The sequence below is a fragment of the Prionailurus viverrinus genome, chromosome C1 (genome assembly GCF_022837055.1).
Source record: "Prionailurus viverrinus isolate Anna chromosome C1, UM_Priviv_1.0, whole genome shotgun sequence".
NCBI lineage: Eukaryota > Metazoa > Chordata > Mammalia > Carnivora > Felidae > Prionailurus > Prionailurus viverrinus.
The window spans coordinates 61030638-61049295 of NC_062568.1; the positions used below are offsets into that span (position 1 = coordinate 61030638).

The window sequence follows — 18658 nt, forward strand, 5'->3', positions numbered from 1 at the left end:
TAGCTTACTCTAAACCCATTAACAAAACAGGCATAATACAAAACTAACTCTTCAACATTTAAAACTAAGGCTTCTGAGTTAGATTCCTTTTTGAACTACTTTACAGAAAGACCTTAGACAAAAGCCTCTATTTTCTTATCTGTATAATCGTGGTGTTGACATAGCTTTCACTAATAGAGAAGTTATGAAAATTAAGAGAAAATGTATTTAAAGTATTTAGTACATTCCTGGCACACAATGAACATTCAATAACTTTTTAGTGTATTTATTCAAAATATATATTTTATTTATGCTATAGTTTATCAAAAGCAAAATGACATTATTTTATGTACCTGTAAGAAAGGGGGGAATCCTGACAAACTATGAAATACCATTGATAATAAGAAGCATGCTAAATTCAAAGATGTTAACAAATCTGAAAAAGTATGTATCTTAGAATTTAGAATATGTGGTTTGTGGCATGCAAAGTTAAAGAGATTCTGTGATTTCTATGACTGTGAGATCCTGTATGGAAATGGACAACTTGAATCCAGACAGCACTCAGAAGTAGTATTTAAACATTTTTTAAATGTTTATTTATTTTTGAGAGAGAGGCAGAGTGTGAGCTGGGGAGGGACAGAGAGAGAAGGAGACACAGAAATCGAAGCAGGCTCCAGGCCCTGAGCTGTCAACACAGAGCCCAACGCGGGGCTTGAACCCACGAATTGAGAGATCATGACGTGAGTTGAAGTTGGATGCTTAACCAACTGAGCCAGCCAGGCGCCCCCAGAGTAGTATTTTAATGTTGGGGATTCTGGATTGAGATAACTTGGGTTGAAATCCCTGTTCTATTACGTACCAGTGGTGTACCTTTGGAGTTATTTAATCTCTCCACCCTTTAGCTGTAAAGTGAAAATTATGGTAGTTCTTATATCCTTACATAGTTGTATTAAATGGCAGCAATGCCTGTGGAGCCCTTAGCACAATACCTGGCTGGCACCCAGTGCTCAATTATACTACTTGCTTACCATTAGCAGCAGCATGGAGCCTCTTGTTCCAGCGGCCCCAGGGCAGACCAACATTAGGCTGAGGGGAGGCATTCAGGGATAACCTCAGAAATGAATAGGCACCCAAAAAGACTACAGCTATAAACCAAAAAGTAGAATTGAAACATGTCTCAGAAAAAAACACAATTGCTATTCCTGGATAAATAAATATTTTTAGAGACATTGACACATATATCCCACAACTTCTCAACTTTACTTTTAAACATGAAATATTTTAAAAAGCCCCTGTGTGTGTGTGTGTGTGTGTGTGTGTGTGTGTGTGTGTGAGAGAGAGAGAGAGAGAGAGAGAGAGAGAGAGAGAGAGAGAGAGAGAAGGAGAATATTTGTGGAACTCCTGGTTTTTGGTTTTTATTTTTCATAGCTTGAATTTCTTTTCCTATGGGAATTTCAAATATATTTTTCAAGACACAAGGAAAAAATTACTCCTAACTTTTAAAAATAAAGGTAAATGGAGAGGCGCCAGGGTGGCTCAGTTAGTTAAACATCTGACTCTTGATTTCAGCTCAGGTCATGATCTCAAAGTTCATGAGTTCAAGCCCTGCGTGGGGCTCTGTGCTGGAGCCTACTTGGAATTCTCTCTCTCTCTCTCTCTCTCTCTCTCTCTCTCTCTCCCTCTCTCTCTGCCTCTTCCCCACTCATGCTCGCTCACTTGCTCTCTCTCTCAAAATAAATAAATAAACTTTTAAAAATAAAGGTAAATGGAAAAGAGATTAGATCTTAAATTATAAAATCATCTTGATCAGAAATGGAAATATTTTATAACATCTTTATCATTAATAAAAAATTCTGACATCTAATCAAGGTTGACATCAGAACATTTTGATTAATTTAAATGTAAACTCCTGATATGTTTTCACAAATGGGGGAAGGGGAAGAGAACTGCATGCATTATGATGCATTACCATGCTTGAGAGCAATTTGTCTCATGGCATCCGATAAATGACTTACATTGACATAAAACAAGTTAGTACACTATTAAGTACCATAAATCATCATATTTGGTAGCTGGTATAGATGAGAAACATAAATGGAGCTTGAATTTGTTTAAGGTGTTTGGAACTCACTGCATCCACTCACCGCTACACATTAAACAGACAAAGAAATATCTTTCCAAATAAGAAAATTTGTTAACTATTTGGTTTCCATACACAATATAGTGAGTGCTAAGCTGGTGCTAAAATAAGGATGTGGTTGCATGTCTACAAGTTGGTTGATGTCTAGGAAGAGGGTACTAGGATGGCTGTACCAATTGTTAGAGCCACATCCACTCTGAATTGTCAGGGTCTATACTTCACCCCATGCTAAATATCTGCGCTTCAACTCTGAGAAAAGTTTCCAGATTTCCAAGTTCAGGTGAAGGACTTTGTTTGAGAAATGAAAAAGGGCAATCACATTAAAGAAGGCATTACTATATCAATCCTGGTGCTCAGTTCACAGTGAGGAAGACCAGAAAGGAGAGCCTAGGGAGTTAAGGAAGTTAGCCATCAAAAGGTCTAACCCAAAGCAGAAGGAAAATACATACATACATACATACATACTTCCTAAGCAACTGGGAAATCCATCAGAAGACTACAGCCCCTGAAAAGAGGGTTAGCATTTCGAAGGGGTTCGTAATATATTATAGAGATTGAAGCTTGCTGTCAAATCAGCATCAAAAGGGTAACAGCTATAGCTCCTGAAGTTTGAGTTTGAGACAATAGCTAATCGGAGTTCCTTGAACTTGAAGCAGTGATTTGGAAAGACTGCAAGTCAAGACAGAACTAAAGGTCTAAACAACTTCCTGAAAATGTAGTGAAATTCAATGAGTGGAAATGGGATATAAATTTAATGCAGACCTAACTGTAAGGCTGTCCATATATATACTCAGCTTCTGAACTACTACTGATTAGGCTTCCCAAATTCTCCTTGCTAAGAAAATAATTAATTGTAGAGATCCTGAAATTATAGGCAGAGAGAAATGGCTGATAACGTTTAACATGTTAGAAGTATAGGGGTGTGAAGCTAAGGATCACATTCTACAAAGTGATATGAGTCATAATCTGTTAGGTTTGGAAAAATTCAAACAAAAGAGACCATGATCCTCCACTCTACAGTGCTAGCAAGACCTCAACAAAGATCAGCATATTTAACTTTTTTATTTTGAAATAACTTGAGATTTACTGAAATGTTGCAATACTACAGAGAATTCCCATATAACAATTGTCCAGTTTTCTTTAATCTTAGTATCTTAAGCACTGTACAATTTTGAAACCAGGAAATAAACAGACCTTATTAGAATTTTTCCTACTTTCCCACTAATGCTCTCTTTTGTGGTCCAATTTTCAGTGAAAGAGTCCACCCTCACCTCTATCGTCATGTCTGTTAGGTCACCTCCAATCCATGGCAGTTGCTCAGTATTTTTCCAACACGGCCTTACCACTTTTGAAGAGTCATGGCCAGGTGTTTTATAGAATTCTCTCTATGTGGATTTATCTGATGTTTCATCATGATTAAATTGAGATTACGTAATTTTGGCAAGGATACCACAGGGCTGATGTTTTGAACTTAACAATATATATCACATCGGGAGGTAGATGATATCGAGATGTAGTGCTATTGATGGTGATACTAACTTTGGTCACTTAGTTAAGTTGGTCTCTTCCAGGTTTCCCCGCAGCAAGTGGAAGTTTATTTCTCAGGGTGTTGTTGAAGGAATTCCTATGTTGACTTACTTCAGGAAAACCTTTGGATTGCTGGTGGACTTTCAGTGACTGGAACTTCATCTCTATCACCCGTGGTGGGGTCAAAGCGCTGAATAAAGCCCAAAATTCTCCCTATTTAATCATCTTTCTCAATGCATTTTACCAATTTCTTTTCTTTATTTCCTTCTTTAGCTTTTCCTTATGGTGAGAGGATTCTCCAAAAGAACCTGGTTGAGTATGAAAATCAGCAATGGGAGGACATGGAAGGGGAAAAAGAGTCATACGTGGGACTCCTTGAATGAATTCAGTCAGTAAGTAGAAATGTTGGGTAAACATCTGGGGAACATAGGACGAGTAAAAAAAAGTGGGTTTACAACAGAGGCAGCAGGGCTGGCATCAGTGTTCCTACAACAAAGGGTGAAAACTCTCACTAGTTTTCCAAGTAAAATGTCAAAGAATGTCAATCCATGAACTGACAGCAATTTTCCCAGTTGAAGGTGAGTCAATATTGCTTACAATCTTTCTGTGGTTACTGGCACGATACTCTTTAACAATGTCATATTGTGACTACCTATATCACTGTGAGACATGAATGAGGTGAGATGGCAGTTTCCTCCGGAGGTCTTTAAGGCCATGCAAAAACGTGTTCAGTTGGGAGTTTACCATCTGATCACAGAGCTGTGCCCCCACCCCACCCCCCCAAGCTAACATAAAGCACTGGACAGGAGGCACTAAAATTCAAAAAAAAAAAAAACATAAATGGATGAAAAAACAATAACAACAAGCAAAGAGCACTTATATTAGAAAGAAAAAACAACAACAAATTACACCACTAAGAAAACCTGTATAAAATGAAACATTCCTGTCCTTGTGGTGTCTTTGTTCTTTGTGTATGTGAATGTGAATACAATAAACACTTTTATAATATGTAAGCCTCATCTCTCTTGACTTTGGATTTGGAGTCCCTAAGTGGCAGTGACTTTTTCTATTAACTGGAAAGGGCAATGAAGGTGGCAATGTATCTCTGTTTAGGGTTTTAATAAAGCTTGGAAAACTATAATTTAAGATTGTAGCCCCTTGTCTCATCATCTCAAAATGGGGTTATAACTCATGTTGGAAAGTTTAATTAGCATTTACTCCACTGAATATTCAATGAAAGCCCTTCTAAGTGGGGTCTTTGCAAAAGACTAAGGTGTTGTCAGATGCGAAATAAAAACTTCTTTGCCCGAAGCACCTTTCCATTTTTATAAACCATAGAGTGTAAGCCTCTACCTTTATAGGTGAGGAAACAGAAGTCATTGAGATGAAATATTTTCCCCAAAGGCATGTACTAAGTTGCAGAAATGATACCAGAGAAGACAAAATAGAAGAAATACCCATTTGGTGCTACATTGGTGCAATTTCTTAAATTTTATTTGGTGCTACCTCTTAAATACGTCTTCTCCTTCAGGTGCTATATAACTTTATCTTCACAAAAATCTTGTGCTGTATTAATTTCCTCATTTTATAGATGTGAAAATCAAGGATTAATGAGGTGAAATAACTCACTCAATTTTATATGATGAAGAAGTGGCCGAGCCCAAGGCTTTCAACTGATGCTTTGTCACCAAATATTATGTTCTTATACTATATGCAAAAATGAAAATTATTATTCTTTATATTTCTCTAATAAAAAAAGTAATTATCTCTATCATTAAAGTATTTACTTCAGCTCTACAAAAAACTACTTGCCTGCCTGTTTTTCAGGTAAAGAAAACATATTTTATTTCATCAAACTTCCCCCCCCCCCAGGGAAAAAAATACTTAGCTCTCTATTTTTTAGTTTGGTGGACAGATTTTTCAGTAATAATTTTCAAGATTGTAATAACCTCTGTCCTGCTAAAAAGCCTTTACAAAATACATCATGCTTGGCAGAGATTACCTCAGAAACCTCAGATGAGAGGAGGGCAGGAGATGGAGAGTCAGAAGGCTGTGACACGTAACTGTCTGAAAAGAAACTTTCTTGCTCTGAGATTAGAGGTAAACTAAGCCCATAGTTCCCACATACCTGGGTTTAGGGAGCAAATGTAACTTTAAGCACCTAATGGAATGATTGTGTAGTAGCAGCCAAACTGCAATTGTTGATTCACCTGTACTTTTAAAAATCTGATTTTATGCAGAACTCAAAGTAGGAGATGACAAACTGGTCATTAAATGAAAAACCAGAGGCTTTGATCCTAGGAGGGAATGAAAATAACATACTCTGGAAACTATACCATATTTAATTATTTATATCCTGTTTAATCATTGATGCCCATGTAGGTCCACATTCCCTTAGCCTTGTGTCTTCATATTCTCCTGCAAACCTGCAATTATACAATAGATTGAATCCATGCATTATGAGACAGCACAGCTAAAATATAGTGCGTATTTCCTTTTCTTTTGATTGAGTCCAGCTCATGTTTGAATGGTCTGTTTTCAAGGGCTTAAGTAAAAGGGAGAAACAGTCTCTCTTTGGGCATGAGGTAAATTCAACCTGATAGCACAAGTGAGTGTGGTTTTTGAGAAAGATCACAACCGTGCATTAGAAATGTAGATGTGTCTGGTGTACGACCCAGCAATTGCACTACGAGGCATTTATCCATGGGATACAGGTGTGCTGTTTTGAAGGGACACATGTACCCCCATGTTTACAGCAGCACTGTCAACAATAGCCAAAGTATGGAAAGAGCCCAAATGTCCATCGATGGATGAATGGATAAAGAAAATGTGGCATGTATACACACACACACACACACACACACACACACACACACACACACACACACACTGGAGTATTACTCGGCAATCAAAAATAATGAAATCTTGCCATTTGCAACTATGTGGATGGAACTTGAGGGTACTATGCTAAATGAAATTAGTCAGAGAAAGACAAAAATTATATGAGGACTTTAAGAGACAAAACAGATGAACATAAGGGAAGGGAAGCAAAGATAATATGAAAACAGGGAGGGGGATAAAACATCAGAGACTTTTAAATATGGAGGACAAACAGGGTTACTGGAGGGGGTGTGGGGGGGGGAAGGGCTAAATGGGTAAGGGGCATTAAGAAATCTACTCCTGAAATTATTGTTGCACTATAGCTAACTAATTTGGATGTAAATTTTAAAAAATAAATACAATTAAAAAAAAAAGAAATGTAGATGAGTTATTTAAGTAATCTATTTTGAAAATCAAATAATTTGACATTTTGTGTCTAAAAACATGAATGAAAAATGACAAAATTAATTAATTGAATCAAGAAGCTCCTAATTTACTGTGGGGTCGTAGTGAAGGCTGAAGCGATCCTTTAAGGGAGCTTATTCAGTTGTCTTACAGTCCCAGTGCTGTGGACAGCAACTGGGAGCTTGAAAGAAAGAAGGAGGAACTTATACCATCTGGCTATGCTCCAAGTTAGTCTAAATACTGCTCTTATTCAGCACTGACTAGGTGGAGTTTAGTGGATTTTAGTTTAAAAATGCACATATATTCCATATAAAGTACATTAGCCACAGAAGTAACATGAATTGAAATAAGTGTCTCCTGTAAACTTTCTGTTTTAAAAATTGCTTTTTATGTTTTTATTTATTTTTGAGACAGAGACAGACAGAGGGTGAGCAGGGGAGGGGCAGAGAGAGAGGGAGACACAGAATCTGAAGCAGGTTCCAGGCTCTGAGCTGTCAGCACAGAGCCCGACACAGGACTCAAACCCACAAACCGTGAGATCATGACCTGACCTGAAGTCAGACGCTTAACCTGACTGAGCCACCCAGGCACCCCTAAACTTTTTGTTTTTATTTGTGCCTTCATAATATTCTCTCTCTCTCTCTCTCTCTCTCTCTCTCTCTCTCTCCCTCGCTCCCTCGCTCCCTCCCTCCCTCCCTCCCTCTCTCCTTTGCCAAACTCCCCCTTCTTCTGGTAAATTCACCCTTTTAAGTGAGTATGTGTTGCCTATCAAATACAGATCATCCGAAACTAAGATTTGTTCATGTTCTTGATTACTTAATAATATAAGCATTCATATCACCAACTACAAATAGAAGGAAGTCAAAGATCTGATTTTGAAATACAGAAATATGTTCATCATGTAAGAACAGAAGAAAAGTCCAAAATCACATACTACACAACCATTCTTTAACAATACTTGAAGACTCTGTAAAATAACTGTATTAGTTTCTTATTGCTGCTGTAACAAATTACCACAATGTCTTAAAACAACACAAATTAATTACGGTTTTGGAGATCAGAGTCTGAAATTAGTTTTACTGTGCTAAAGTCAAGGTGTCTGACTTTAGGAAGGAAAGGCCTACATTCCTTTTGGATGCTATGGGGGGGGGGGATCGCTTCTCGGCCTTTGGGCTAAGATCAAGTGTGGATGCTATAGGGGAAAGCTGGTTCTCCTGCCTTTTCCAGTTTCTAGAGGTTGCTCACATTCCTTGAGTTACATCCCTGCACTCTTCCTACCTGTCCTCTGACATCACATCTCCTTCTCTGACTCTCTAACATTCCTGCCTCCTTTTTTTTAAAGATACTGTTTACACTTGGGGTAATTCAGAAAAACCCTTCTATCTCAAATCCCTTAACTTAATCACATTTTCAAAGCCCCTTTTGCCATGTCAGGTAACATAGTCACAGGTTCTGGGGCTTAAGAGATGTGGACATCTTTGGGGGGGCCAGCATTCTGCCTTTCACGATAACTATCATCAGTCTAGTTGATTGAGTCTAAAACAAGAAGGCATGAGTTCTGTCTATGCACAGTTGTCAACATGGATCTTTTTATGTCAGACTCTCCTCCTAAAGTTTGCATTAACTCATGATATAGTAAAACATCCTGATTCTTGAGTGTATTTAAGTAAACTTGCCAGTGGTAGACTGTCTGCAAAGTGGCTATAATTATTTCTCTCCTGTATCCATTTACCTCTGCAAATGTGAGTTTGCAATTCCTCCCATCAAGCCTATTTTAGCACATTATTAATCTGGTTTGTTTTGTGACTATTTTGACAAATAGAATATAGAGAAGTGATGTATAAGTTCTGAGCATTGGCCTCCAGAGGCCTCATGCAGTTCTAATTTCTTTCTTGAAACTCCTGTGGCATGTACATAAATCTGAACAACCCACTGAAGGAGCTGAGACCACATGGGGCAGAGCTGAGTTGTCCTAGCTCTGTAGCCATTCTAGAAAAGTCAGACCCCAGCTGATCTGGAAGCTGACCATAGGTGCAGGAGTGAGACCAGAAAAAAACTGGATGAACTTCCTAGCTCACCAGAAACTTGAGAGCAATAATGAATGCTTCTTGTTTAAAGCTGCTAATGTTGGGGCGGTTTGTTACCTAGTAAATGCTAACTGATACATTGTCTTATATAATACCAATTTATTTTTTAGTATTGCAAGTGGGTATGCCATTCTCTCCAAGATTTAAAATCTTAAGATTCTCATGGTTCTTCAAAACTCTTTTCAAATCATATTCTATATCATTTATTTGGGATAATGCCTATGTGAATTTTTGTGTGAATTACATTCTGTCTCATGAGCATAAAAACCTTCAGTTTAAAAATTTATTCTAAGTTACCTGTACAGGGTGTTTTAGAAACGATAACAAAAGATTATGTCTCTCTTTAGAAATTATAAAATGTCAGGAGACAAAATTATTTTAAAGAGTTCTCATCAATTTTCCACTGCAATCATATTAAGATAAATTGTTTTTTTTTTAAAAGCTCTGGAATTCACTGAATATTTTGAGGAGGAGGGGTGATATAATCTTTCTCTAATGAGCTTGAATACTTATAGAAAATAATATTGACTCTTGCAGTTTCTTTTCTCAACAGTTTTCAAAAAAAAATCCTTAAATGAACATTTTTTAGTAAATACAAACATACCTCAGAGATATTGCTGGCTTGGTTCCAGAACATTGTGACCCAATGAGTATTCCAATAAAGCAAATCAAATGATTTTTTTGTTCCCCAGTGCACATAAAAGTTATAATTACACCATAATGTAGTCTTTTAAGTGTGCAATAGCATTATGTCTTAAAAAATAATTAAAAATTAATACCTTAATTAAAAAATACTTTATTGCCAAAATACACTCACCATTATATCAGTTTTCAGCAAGTCATAATCACTGACAACAGATCACCATAACAGATATAATAATAATAATGGAAAAGTTTGCAATATTTCAAAAATTACCAAAATGTGACATAGAGACATGAAATGAGCAAATGCTGTTGGAAAAATGGTGTTGACAGACTTGTTTAATGTAGAGCTGCCATCAACCTTCAATGTGTAAAAAAATGCAATCTCTGCAAAGTGCAATAAAATGAACCTCAATAAAATGAGCTATGTGTGAAAAGACATACTTCTATTTTTTTGCTGAAAATGCTTTAAACAGATATGTGTATGTGTGTGTATACCATAATTTAAAAAATCTACAATTATACAATGAACTTCAATAATTTTATAATTTTTTTCTAAACAAATGCCTATTGCTAAAGAGTTTCCTGGGGTGCCTGGATGGCTCAGTCAATTGAGCATTCAACTTCAGCTCAGGTCATAATCTCAGTTTGTGAATTCAAGCCCCACATCAGGCTCACTGCTGTCAGCACAGAGCCTGCTTCAGATCCTCTGACCCTGCTCTCTCTCTTATTCTGTTCATCCCCTCTCTTTCTCTCAAAAACAAAATAAACATTAAAAAAAATAGTTTCCTTCTACAGCAACATCAAAATGCAATTTATTGTTTATTATTGTTGAGATGATTTGCCAGGTTTTGAGAACTTTATCTGAAATGATTTTCTGTCCTTGATTTTAATATCATAAATATTGAATACCTTTCCCCACATCACCAACATCTCAATAGAGAGTCTCCATAAATATAAGTATCATAGTTATAAAGTAACTAAAGTATGTTTATATATCCATACAAATAAATATTACCTCATTACTTTATAATAATAACAAAGTGCTAATATGAAAAGGAAGAAAAATACCTATAGAAACAAAGGGTTAAGTTGCACAGAATTACTATGCTTTGGTGTGAACTATCCAATTTCAAAATAAGTTGAGCTAGGATTCTTTTCACATGCATAATAACACAACAAAATAGTTCATTAGAAGAAAGGAAGTTAATTCCTCACTGGGTTCTCATTTTTCTTTTCCTTCTTTCTTTCTCCTTGTTCTAGAAGTCATATGAAATTTACATAGGTTTTGTAAACACTCCTAATACTCATTTATGTAAACCAATTCTAAAAATCAGGTGTATCTGCTGTGGATGAGAAATGCCTAAATGCACAATACATACTTCATACATTTACAGAAAAAAACATTTCATGACCTGGTACCATAGAATACCTACAATACAGTGTATTAAACATGCTTACCAAATCTCATTTTTACTACCTAAATATTGGTTTAATATATCTATTTCTTTCCATAATCATTTTATGGGAACTAGATCCAAAATCACATTCCACACCAATAGTAGTAACCCAATATGTCAAACAGAGCCCCTTATTAATGATTCATTTCTACTATTCTAATATTCATTTCTATTGTACTATTCATTGTACTATTTCATTGTACTATTGTACTATTACATTTAAACAGCTACCCCTACTCCAGATAAGGATAAGTTATATTACATAATTTAGAAGGATTAATTGTTCTACTTTTGGCCATTTCTTTTGTCAATTATCTTCAGTAAATGTCCAAAATTGTTAACACTAACGTCAACAGATATTAAATAGAAATCCTTTTCTATAGCTTTGCTTTCCTTAATTTATGAAGATAAAAAATAAATGACATTGTAAATATCTATGTTAAGCATACCTTAATACCTAGACATCCAATTGAGAGATATTATACAACTACAAACAAAAAGGATTGTGCTTGTATAATTAAGAGGGAAAGGAAGTTCTCAAATTAGGGATTAGCAGGTAGTTGCATTTTTTGAGAAGCCCTCTAGTTTTAACATAACTTCATTCATAAATATAACTTCATAGTCCTTATTCTCATTAAATCAAGTTGAGTTACTTGAGATAGAAAAATAGTCTCATTGTAAATAATAAATATGTCCCAATAGGGAAACTCGAGACAAGTATTAGGGAAATAATTTATTTTGAAAAATTTTCTATTTCTGTGAATCTTATGAAAGCTAGTTATCCATTAAGAAGAATAGGACTGTACCTTCCTGATAAGTGTCACTAGATTAAAAAAAAAATTAACAAAGCATGGAGTTTGCTTCCCACTGGAAAACCTCAGATCATTTATTAATTCTTTATTAAATTAAATTATTATCTCTTATGTAGGGGCCCTAATGGGTGCAATAAATTCAAGCAATTCTAATTTAAACAGTTGTTTTTAATTGAAAACAGAAGTATAAATGTGGTCTTCATTAATAATGTTGCTAATCCTGTTTCCTGGATTTGATTAAAAGTCGCCTTTAGCTAATAGACATATTTTAAATGTGACATTATAGTACACCAAAATCACTGAAGCACGATCATCATCTACCACAAAATATTTCAGACTCTGTGCCTAGTAGTTTAAATATATTATCAATAATCCTCACGAGATCCCTGTAAAGCAGATTAAGACATCTGCATTCTCAAGGTTAAGTGTCATGCAGCTCTAGAAGTAAATGGCAGGTTTTAGGTTGAAATCTAGTTCACTGTGGTTCCATTTCACTATCATTATGGATAAATCCTCACTGAGCTCTAGCTAAACATAGCACCATTTGTTAAATGTTTGAAGCGCAAAGCCCTAAGGAATTGTCCCTACCTCTAAGGAACTGGCAACCTAGTTATGGAAACAAGGCATGTACAAAAAGAAACAGCCTATCAGAGCTGTTTTTGCAGGAGTAAAAGGAAATTGAGTCCCCACTTGAATAGACCATAGAAGAAGTCAAGGATAGAGGATGCCACATTTCACACTGTATATTACACAGCAGCCTCAGGACATTTGTCTAGAGTATAGGTGAGGGGAAAACACACACACCCAGAAGCAACCAAAAAACATCACGTGCTTAAAAATAAGCGGCAGGTGAAGCTAGTTGCCTAGCTTGTCAACTGGAAATTTCAACTCTCAATCCTTACCTTTTGGCAATATTGTGCTGGTCTAGCTGGTCTGTTTCCACTCCTGGGAGCCTCAAACACGCTTCTCAGCTCATCAAGGGCAATAGAGAAGCGCTCGATCCTGCGCCGACCAGTCAAGGAATCCTCTTTTAGCACTTCAGGTGGGCGATATTCCCTGGAGTTGTCACTCTTGTCCTCACGCTCTGAGTTCAACATCTCCTCTCCTACACTGAGGGGCATGCCAGGGGCATCTGGAGGTCCAGGTGCTGACACTCCCTCTACTTTGGGGTCAAGCAATTTGCTTTCTCGAGGCTGGAAGAGCCTGCAACGACTACCTCCAGGGCAACACTCACTTTTGTGGTACTCGCTGGATTCCCACTTCTGCCTCAGGAGGTTCAGGGAGCCCTTCTGTATCGGGAACTTGGACGGCTCCAGGTTGTCCTGCAATATCAAAAGTGTCTTTTGTCAAAGATGCGGTCAGGTGTGTGAAGCATTTTCAAAACACCTGGAGTGCCAGCTCTTGGGGTTGGTGTTACAGTATAGAAATCCAGCTTTGCTATGTAATGTCTGGCTCTTGACCCTACAAAGTATGCCAGTTAACTTAGATTATGGAGAGGACTGGTTTGTACAGCCATGGACATTTAAAAGTAGAGACAAAAACCAAGACGAAGTGATTTTTCCCCCTTTCTTTCTCTATAAAATCACCCACCAATTATTTACTATGTAAAACTCAGACAACGTTCATTCATTGTTTAGTATATTCTGAGAAAAAGCAATTTAGCAAGTCTAATATGAAATTAAAAGGTTCGTAACAATTCAGGACTTCTTTTGAAATTACTGGTTTCTGCAAATGTCTTACTTCACAAGGGATAGACTAATCGCTAACAGCTATTAAGTTCCTGCTATATGGCAAATCCTTTGATAAAAAACTTTATATGAATCTCATTCTAATCCTAACATCATCAGAATGAGTTAGTTGCTACTATGATTATTATCTTCCAGGAAAGGAAACTGAAAAGTACTTTGTCCAGGGTTCTAAGTGACAGAGTCTGGATTTGAAATGCATCTTTGTGACTCCAGAACCTGCCCTCTTAGCCACTGCAGACTAATGCCTCTTTTGTAATTTTAGCATCCAATTCAAATCTTATTGTGAAATTTATGAGAACTTCACCTTGTTTTAGAGTTTTGTGGTGAAGAGGAAAAAAAAATCAAATGGCAAAATGTATCCTTGCCAGAAACAAACCCACACATCCAAACACAAATCATAGACAGCAAGAGTTACACGCTAGCATAAATTTTTGCCATAGAAATGGCTACTTTCTATTCTAACCCAGAGATTCTACACTACAAACTTGGGGCTTTAATAAATACATTTTGGAATGAACGAACAAATGAATGAATGAATTAATTAATTAATTTTGCTCTTGAGGGATGATGCATTTTTCTGCAAAAGTATTCGCACAGTGTGTATGATAAACAATCTCACTTAGATTAAGGCCTGGAAGTATCTCAAAAGGTCACCTAATACAACGGGTCTCCAGACTTCTTTGACTGCAAACCCCATTGTAAGACACATTCTATGTATTGGGACTCAGCTCACACAGTACATAAATAAATAAGAAAAAACATTTTTGGTTTCATTAAATATTGTCTTTTATTATGTGAACTGTCTGGTGATGTTTTCCACTCTGATACCCTTCACTTAAAAAAAGAAATGCTACCCACCAAATTGATTTAATGGTCTACTAATGGGTCATGGACTGTTGGTGTGCTCCACTTACAGCAGGAGTTCAAACTTGGGTTGGGTTTTACTAACAGTGAGGCCTTACAAAAGCTTAATTTCTAAAATGGATTTATAAACATCATGGCTTTATTCTGAAAAATACATTAGATAATGCATATAAAACTTACAGGGTGTATTAGAAACCCACCCATAGCTCTTAATTACACTCTGTGCTCCATCTCTTGCTAAAACATCATTTGAATCGGTCACATATTCATGCTACACATAAGCTTCCTAGATAGGAGTGCTTGGAAGAAGGATGAGAGTATTTTAAGTCACAAATCCATAGACTGAACAGACTGGAAATTTTGGCTTTAATAATATTGCTAATTAATAAGTTTGGATTAGTCACTTATTATAGAAAATCTCAAAAAACAGTAGCACCCAGCAAGACCTGAATATCTGTTTGGAAAACTGATTAGCATATGCTGAGAATCTAATCAACATATGCTGGAAATGTCTGTGACTCATGTGTAAATGGACTTAAGAAAAGATCTTATTAACAAGGGAATGACTGAGACATTGTCACAGCTGGTAATAGTGACCTCATGAGGTTATTTAATGAAAGAATTATTCCTCAGCCAAACTTGCAGAGTTAGGAACAGAAATGTAGGAGGAAGAAAAATTGCAAAGTAGTGGAGGAAAACCATTTTTTTGTTCTCCTATAGAAAAAAAAATCCTAATCTTTAAAACTGATTTGGAATTTCTGATTCTACATAAAGACGGAATAGACACACTTTTCTCTATTCTTCCTATTAAATATGGCTAAAGCCCTTGGAAATTATATATAAAGCAAATGTAGATTTGCTTTATAAAGATGGTGGTGCTGAGATTTGAGGAGCAATATGGTAATGAACTCTTTCAGTCTTATGTAGCCAAAACTTGTTGCTGGAAGACTAACCCAAAGACTTCTAATGGGAACAAAGAAACTTCCCCAAGGAAAGCCTTCTCTCTAGCCAAAGAAACAGGAAATGGGGCAACTTAGCATAACAGGAAATTTTGGACCATGATTGCCATCCTCCAGGTAAATACTGAACTATTTTTGCTCAAGATATGTGTGAGGTTTTTTCCCCCACATCAACTAATTCTCCAACTCTCTGGCCTCTAACTAGGTGTCCTATGGTTAACTAATTGGCATTAGCACAGATTCCAAAGATTAGGATCTCAGTTCCATAAGGCTGTCCTTCAGAGACCAGTCAAGTCCCAGGTTGCCACCTGTACTTCTGACCAACTGGCTATCAGTTGAGGGTTCCCATGATCCCTCTTACTCAGGTTGGATAATTTGTTAAAACGACTCACAGAACTTAGGATGACACTTTACTTATATTTACCTGTTCATTACAAGGGATACAACTCAGGAACAGCTAAATGGACGTGATGCACATGGTAAAGTATGAACTGGGTGGTGCAGAACCTCCATGCCTTCTTGGCATCCTGGTGTGTTCACCACCTCAGAAGCTCTGGGTTGTTTAGGGGATTTTATGGAAGCTTCATTATAGCGATGATTGATTAAATCGTTGGCTGTTGGCGATTAGCTCAACATCCAGCTCCTTTCCCCTCCTCAGAGATCAGGGGTGGGGTTAAAAGTTCTAACTCTCTAACCATGTTTTCATTTTTCTGGTGAACAATCCCCATCATGAAGCTATTTAGGACCCCAGCTACCAGTCATCTTATTAGCATACAGAAGATATTCATACTCTCCAGAGATTCCAAGAGTTTTGGGAGATGTGTGCAAGATCATTATATATTTATCACAAACACCATGAAAAATGCCACCATTGCTCCTTGTTGTCCCCTCTCCCTCCTACCACAATGATGGTATCAGAGAGCAAGGGTCTTCATCCCCACTCAATGATAACAAGATCTCCAAGATGTCAGTGAAGGCTATGTGAGGATCATGTAGTTCTGCACCATCTAGAGGTAATGAGATGTTTCTCCTTCTCCCCTTTCCTGCTCACATCAGAAGACATGGAGTTGGAAGCTAAAACTTTCACCATCATCCACTGTTGGTGAAGTTTCTCTTCCAACGGTGGTGTCAGAGGAGCCCATGAAAAGACCAATAACACTGGGGGTTGGGGAAGGGAGGTAGTTCTCTCCATCCCTGAAAGTCAGGGTGATATTAATGAAATCCCACTTCACCTAACAGTAATGGATCATTCCTCTCCTGGGAGTCAAAGGAGACTAACTGGGTAAATTGGAATTCTACTCCCACTTGAAAATAATAAAGCTTCTTCTCCTTCATCTTCTGAAATAGATATAAGTTCCAAATTTTACAACAGAATCACCCAAATGTCCAGGATATAATTGAAAATCACAGGTCCTCCCTCTTTCTCTTTCTCTCTCTGCCCCTTGCTCACTTGTGCCTCCCCCTCAAAAAGAAAAGAAAAGAAAAGAAAAGAAAAGAAAAGAAAAGAAAAGAAAAGAAAAGAAAAGAAAAGAAAATGACCGGTCATACTAAGAGCCAGGAAAACCTAACTTGAGGAGAAAAACAATCAGTAGACACCAATACTGAGATGACTCAGATATTTGGAATCCTCTGAAAGAATTATGATGACTGAAAGTAGTCATCATAAAATTGCATCGATGAGTAATTGCAAACATGCTTGAAATTCTTTTAACAATGGAAAAGTCTTAGCAAACAGAAGATATAAAGGATAATCAAATAGAAATTTCACAATTGAGATATCAATAACCAAAATAAAAAATTCACCAATAAAAAAATTCACTGATGGTCTCAGAATAATGGAAAGGACAAAAGAAAAAGACTGATAAATCTGAGGATAGAATGTTAGAAATTACCCAACGTAGGGGCATCTGGGTGGCTCAGTCAATTGAGCGTCCAACTTCAGCTCAGGTCATGATTTCATGATTTGTGAGTTCAAGCCCCACATGGGGCTCAGTGCTGTCAATGCAGAGACCACTTTCAATCCTCTGTCCCCCTCTCTCTGTCCCTCCCATGCTTGCGTACTTGTTCTCTCTCTCAAAATAAATAAACACTAAAAAAAAAAAAAAAGAAATTGCCCACTGTAAACAACCTAAAGAAAATATAGTGAAAGAAAGAAAAAAATATAGAACCTTAAGGACCAGGTATCATAAGGACCAAAGATCTAACATTCATGTCACTGAGGTCCCAGAAGAAGAGGAGAAAGATGGTGGTGCTGAAAAACTAGTCAAAGAGATCATGCTTGGAAATTCCCCAAATTTGGCAAAAGACATGAACTTATGGATTAAAAAAGTTGAGCTAACCCCCAAGACACATCAAAATCCAATTTCAGAAAACAAAATTAAAAAAAAAAAGTCTTGCAGGCAGTAAGAAAGAAAACCTTAGGGGGAAAAACAATTTAAATGACAATGGATATTTTGTCAGAAATCATGGAGGTAAGGAGGAAATGACACAATATTTTTCAAAGGCTATAAGAAAATAACTGTTGGGGGCACATGTGTGGCTGAGTCAGTTGAGCATCAGACTCTTGATTTTGACTCAGGTCATGATCTCATGGCTCCTGATGGAGCTCCGCCTTGGGCTTTGTGCTGACAGCATGGACCCTGCTTGGGATTCTCTCTCTCTGCCCCTCCCCTGCTCACACTTTCGTACTCTCTCTCAAATAAACAAACAAACAAACAAACAAAAAAGAGAAGATAATTGTCACTCCAAATTTTATTTCTACAGAAATTACCCTTCTAGGGATGAAAGAAAAATGAAGACATTCAGCTGAAGAAAAACTAAAAGAATTCATTGCCACCAAATTTACCCTAAAAGCATAGTTAAAAGAATTCTTGAAACAAAGGAAACTATAAAAGAAAGCATTTTGGAACATCGAGAATGAAGAGAGAACAATAAAAAGAGAAGAATCATGGATAAATACATTAGACTTTCTCCTCTTAAATTTCCTAAACTGTGGTTGATTGTTGAAGCAAAAAGTTCAACATTGTCTGCTATGGTTCTCAGTGTATGTAGTGGAGTTATTTAAAAACAGTTATACTATAAATTAGGGAGGGTAAAGGAATAAAAGATAAAGTTTCTATACTTCAACTGGCAAAATGCTGACACCAAGAGACTGT

General features: G+C 36.8%; 1 protein-coding gene across 26 annotated transcripts in view; it reads right to left on the bottom strand.

Annotated features, from left to right (window-relative positions):
- The window catches only part of XIRP2 (xin actin binding repeat containing 2), a 698239-nt gene that overhangs the window by 299797 nt on the left and 379784 nt on the right, over positions 1-18658 (bottom strand). For 25 of the 26 annotated variants that reach the window (XM_047872634.1, XM_047872633.1, XM_047872623.1 and 22 more), the window contains one exon: positions 12835-13254. In XM_047872634.1, the coding sequence (XP_047728590.1) occupies positions 12835-13254 (420 nt within the window). Of the gene's footprint in view, positions 1-12834; positions 13255-15601; positions 15607-18658 lie in introns of those variants that run through there. The other variant, XM_047872630.1, reaches the window with a different exon arrangement.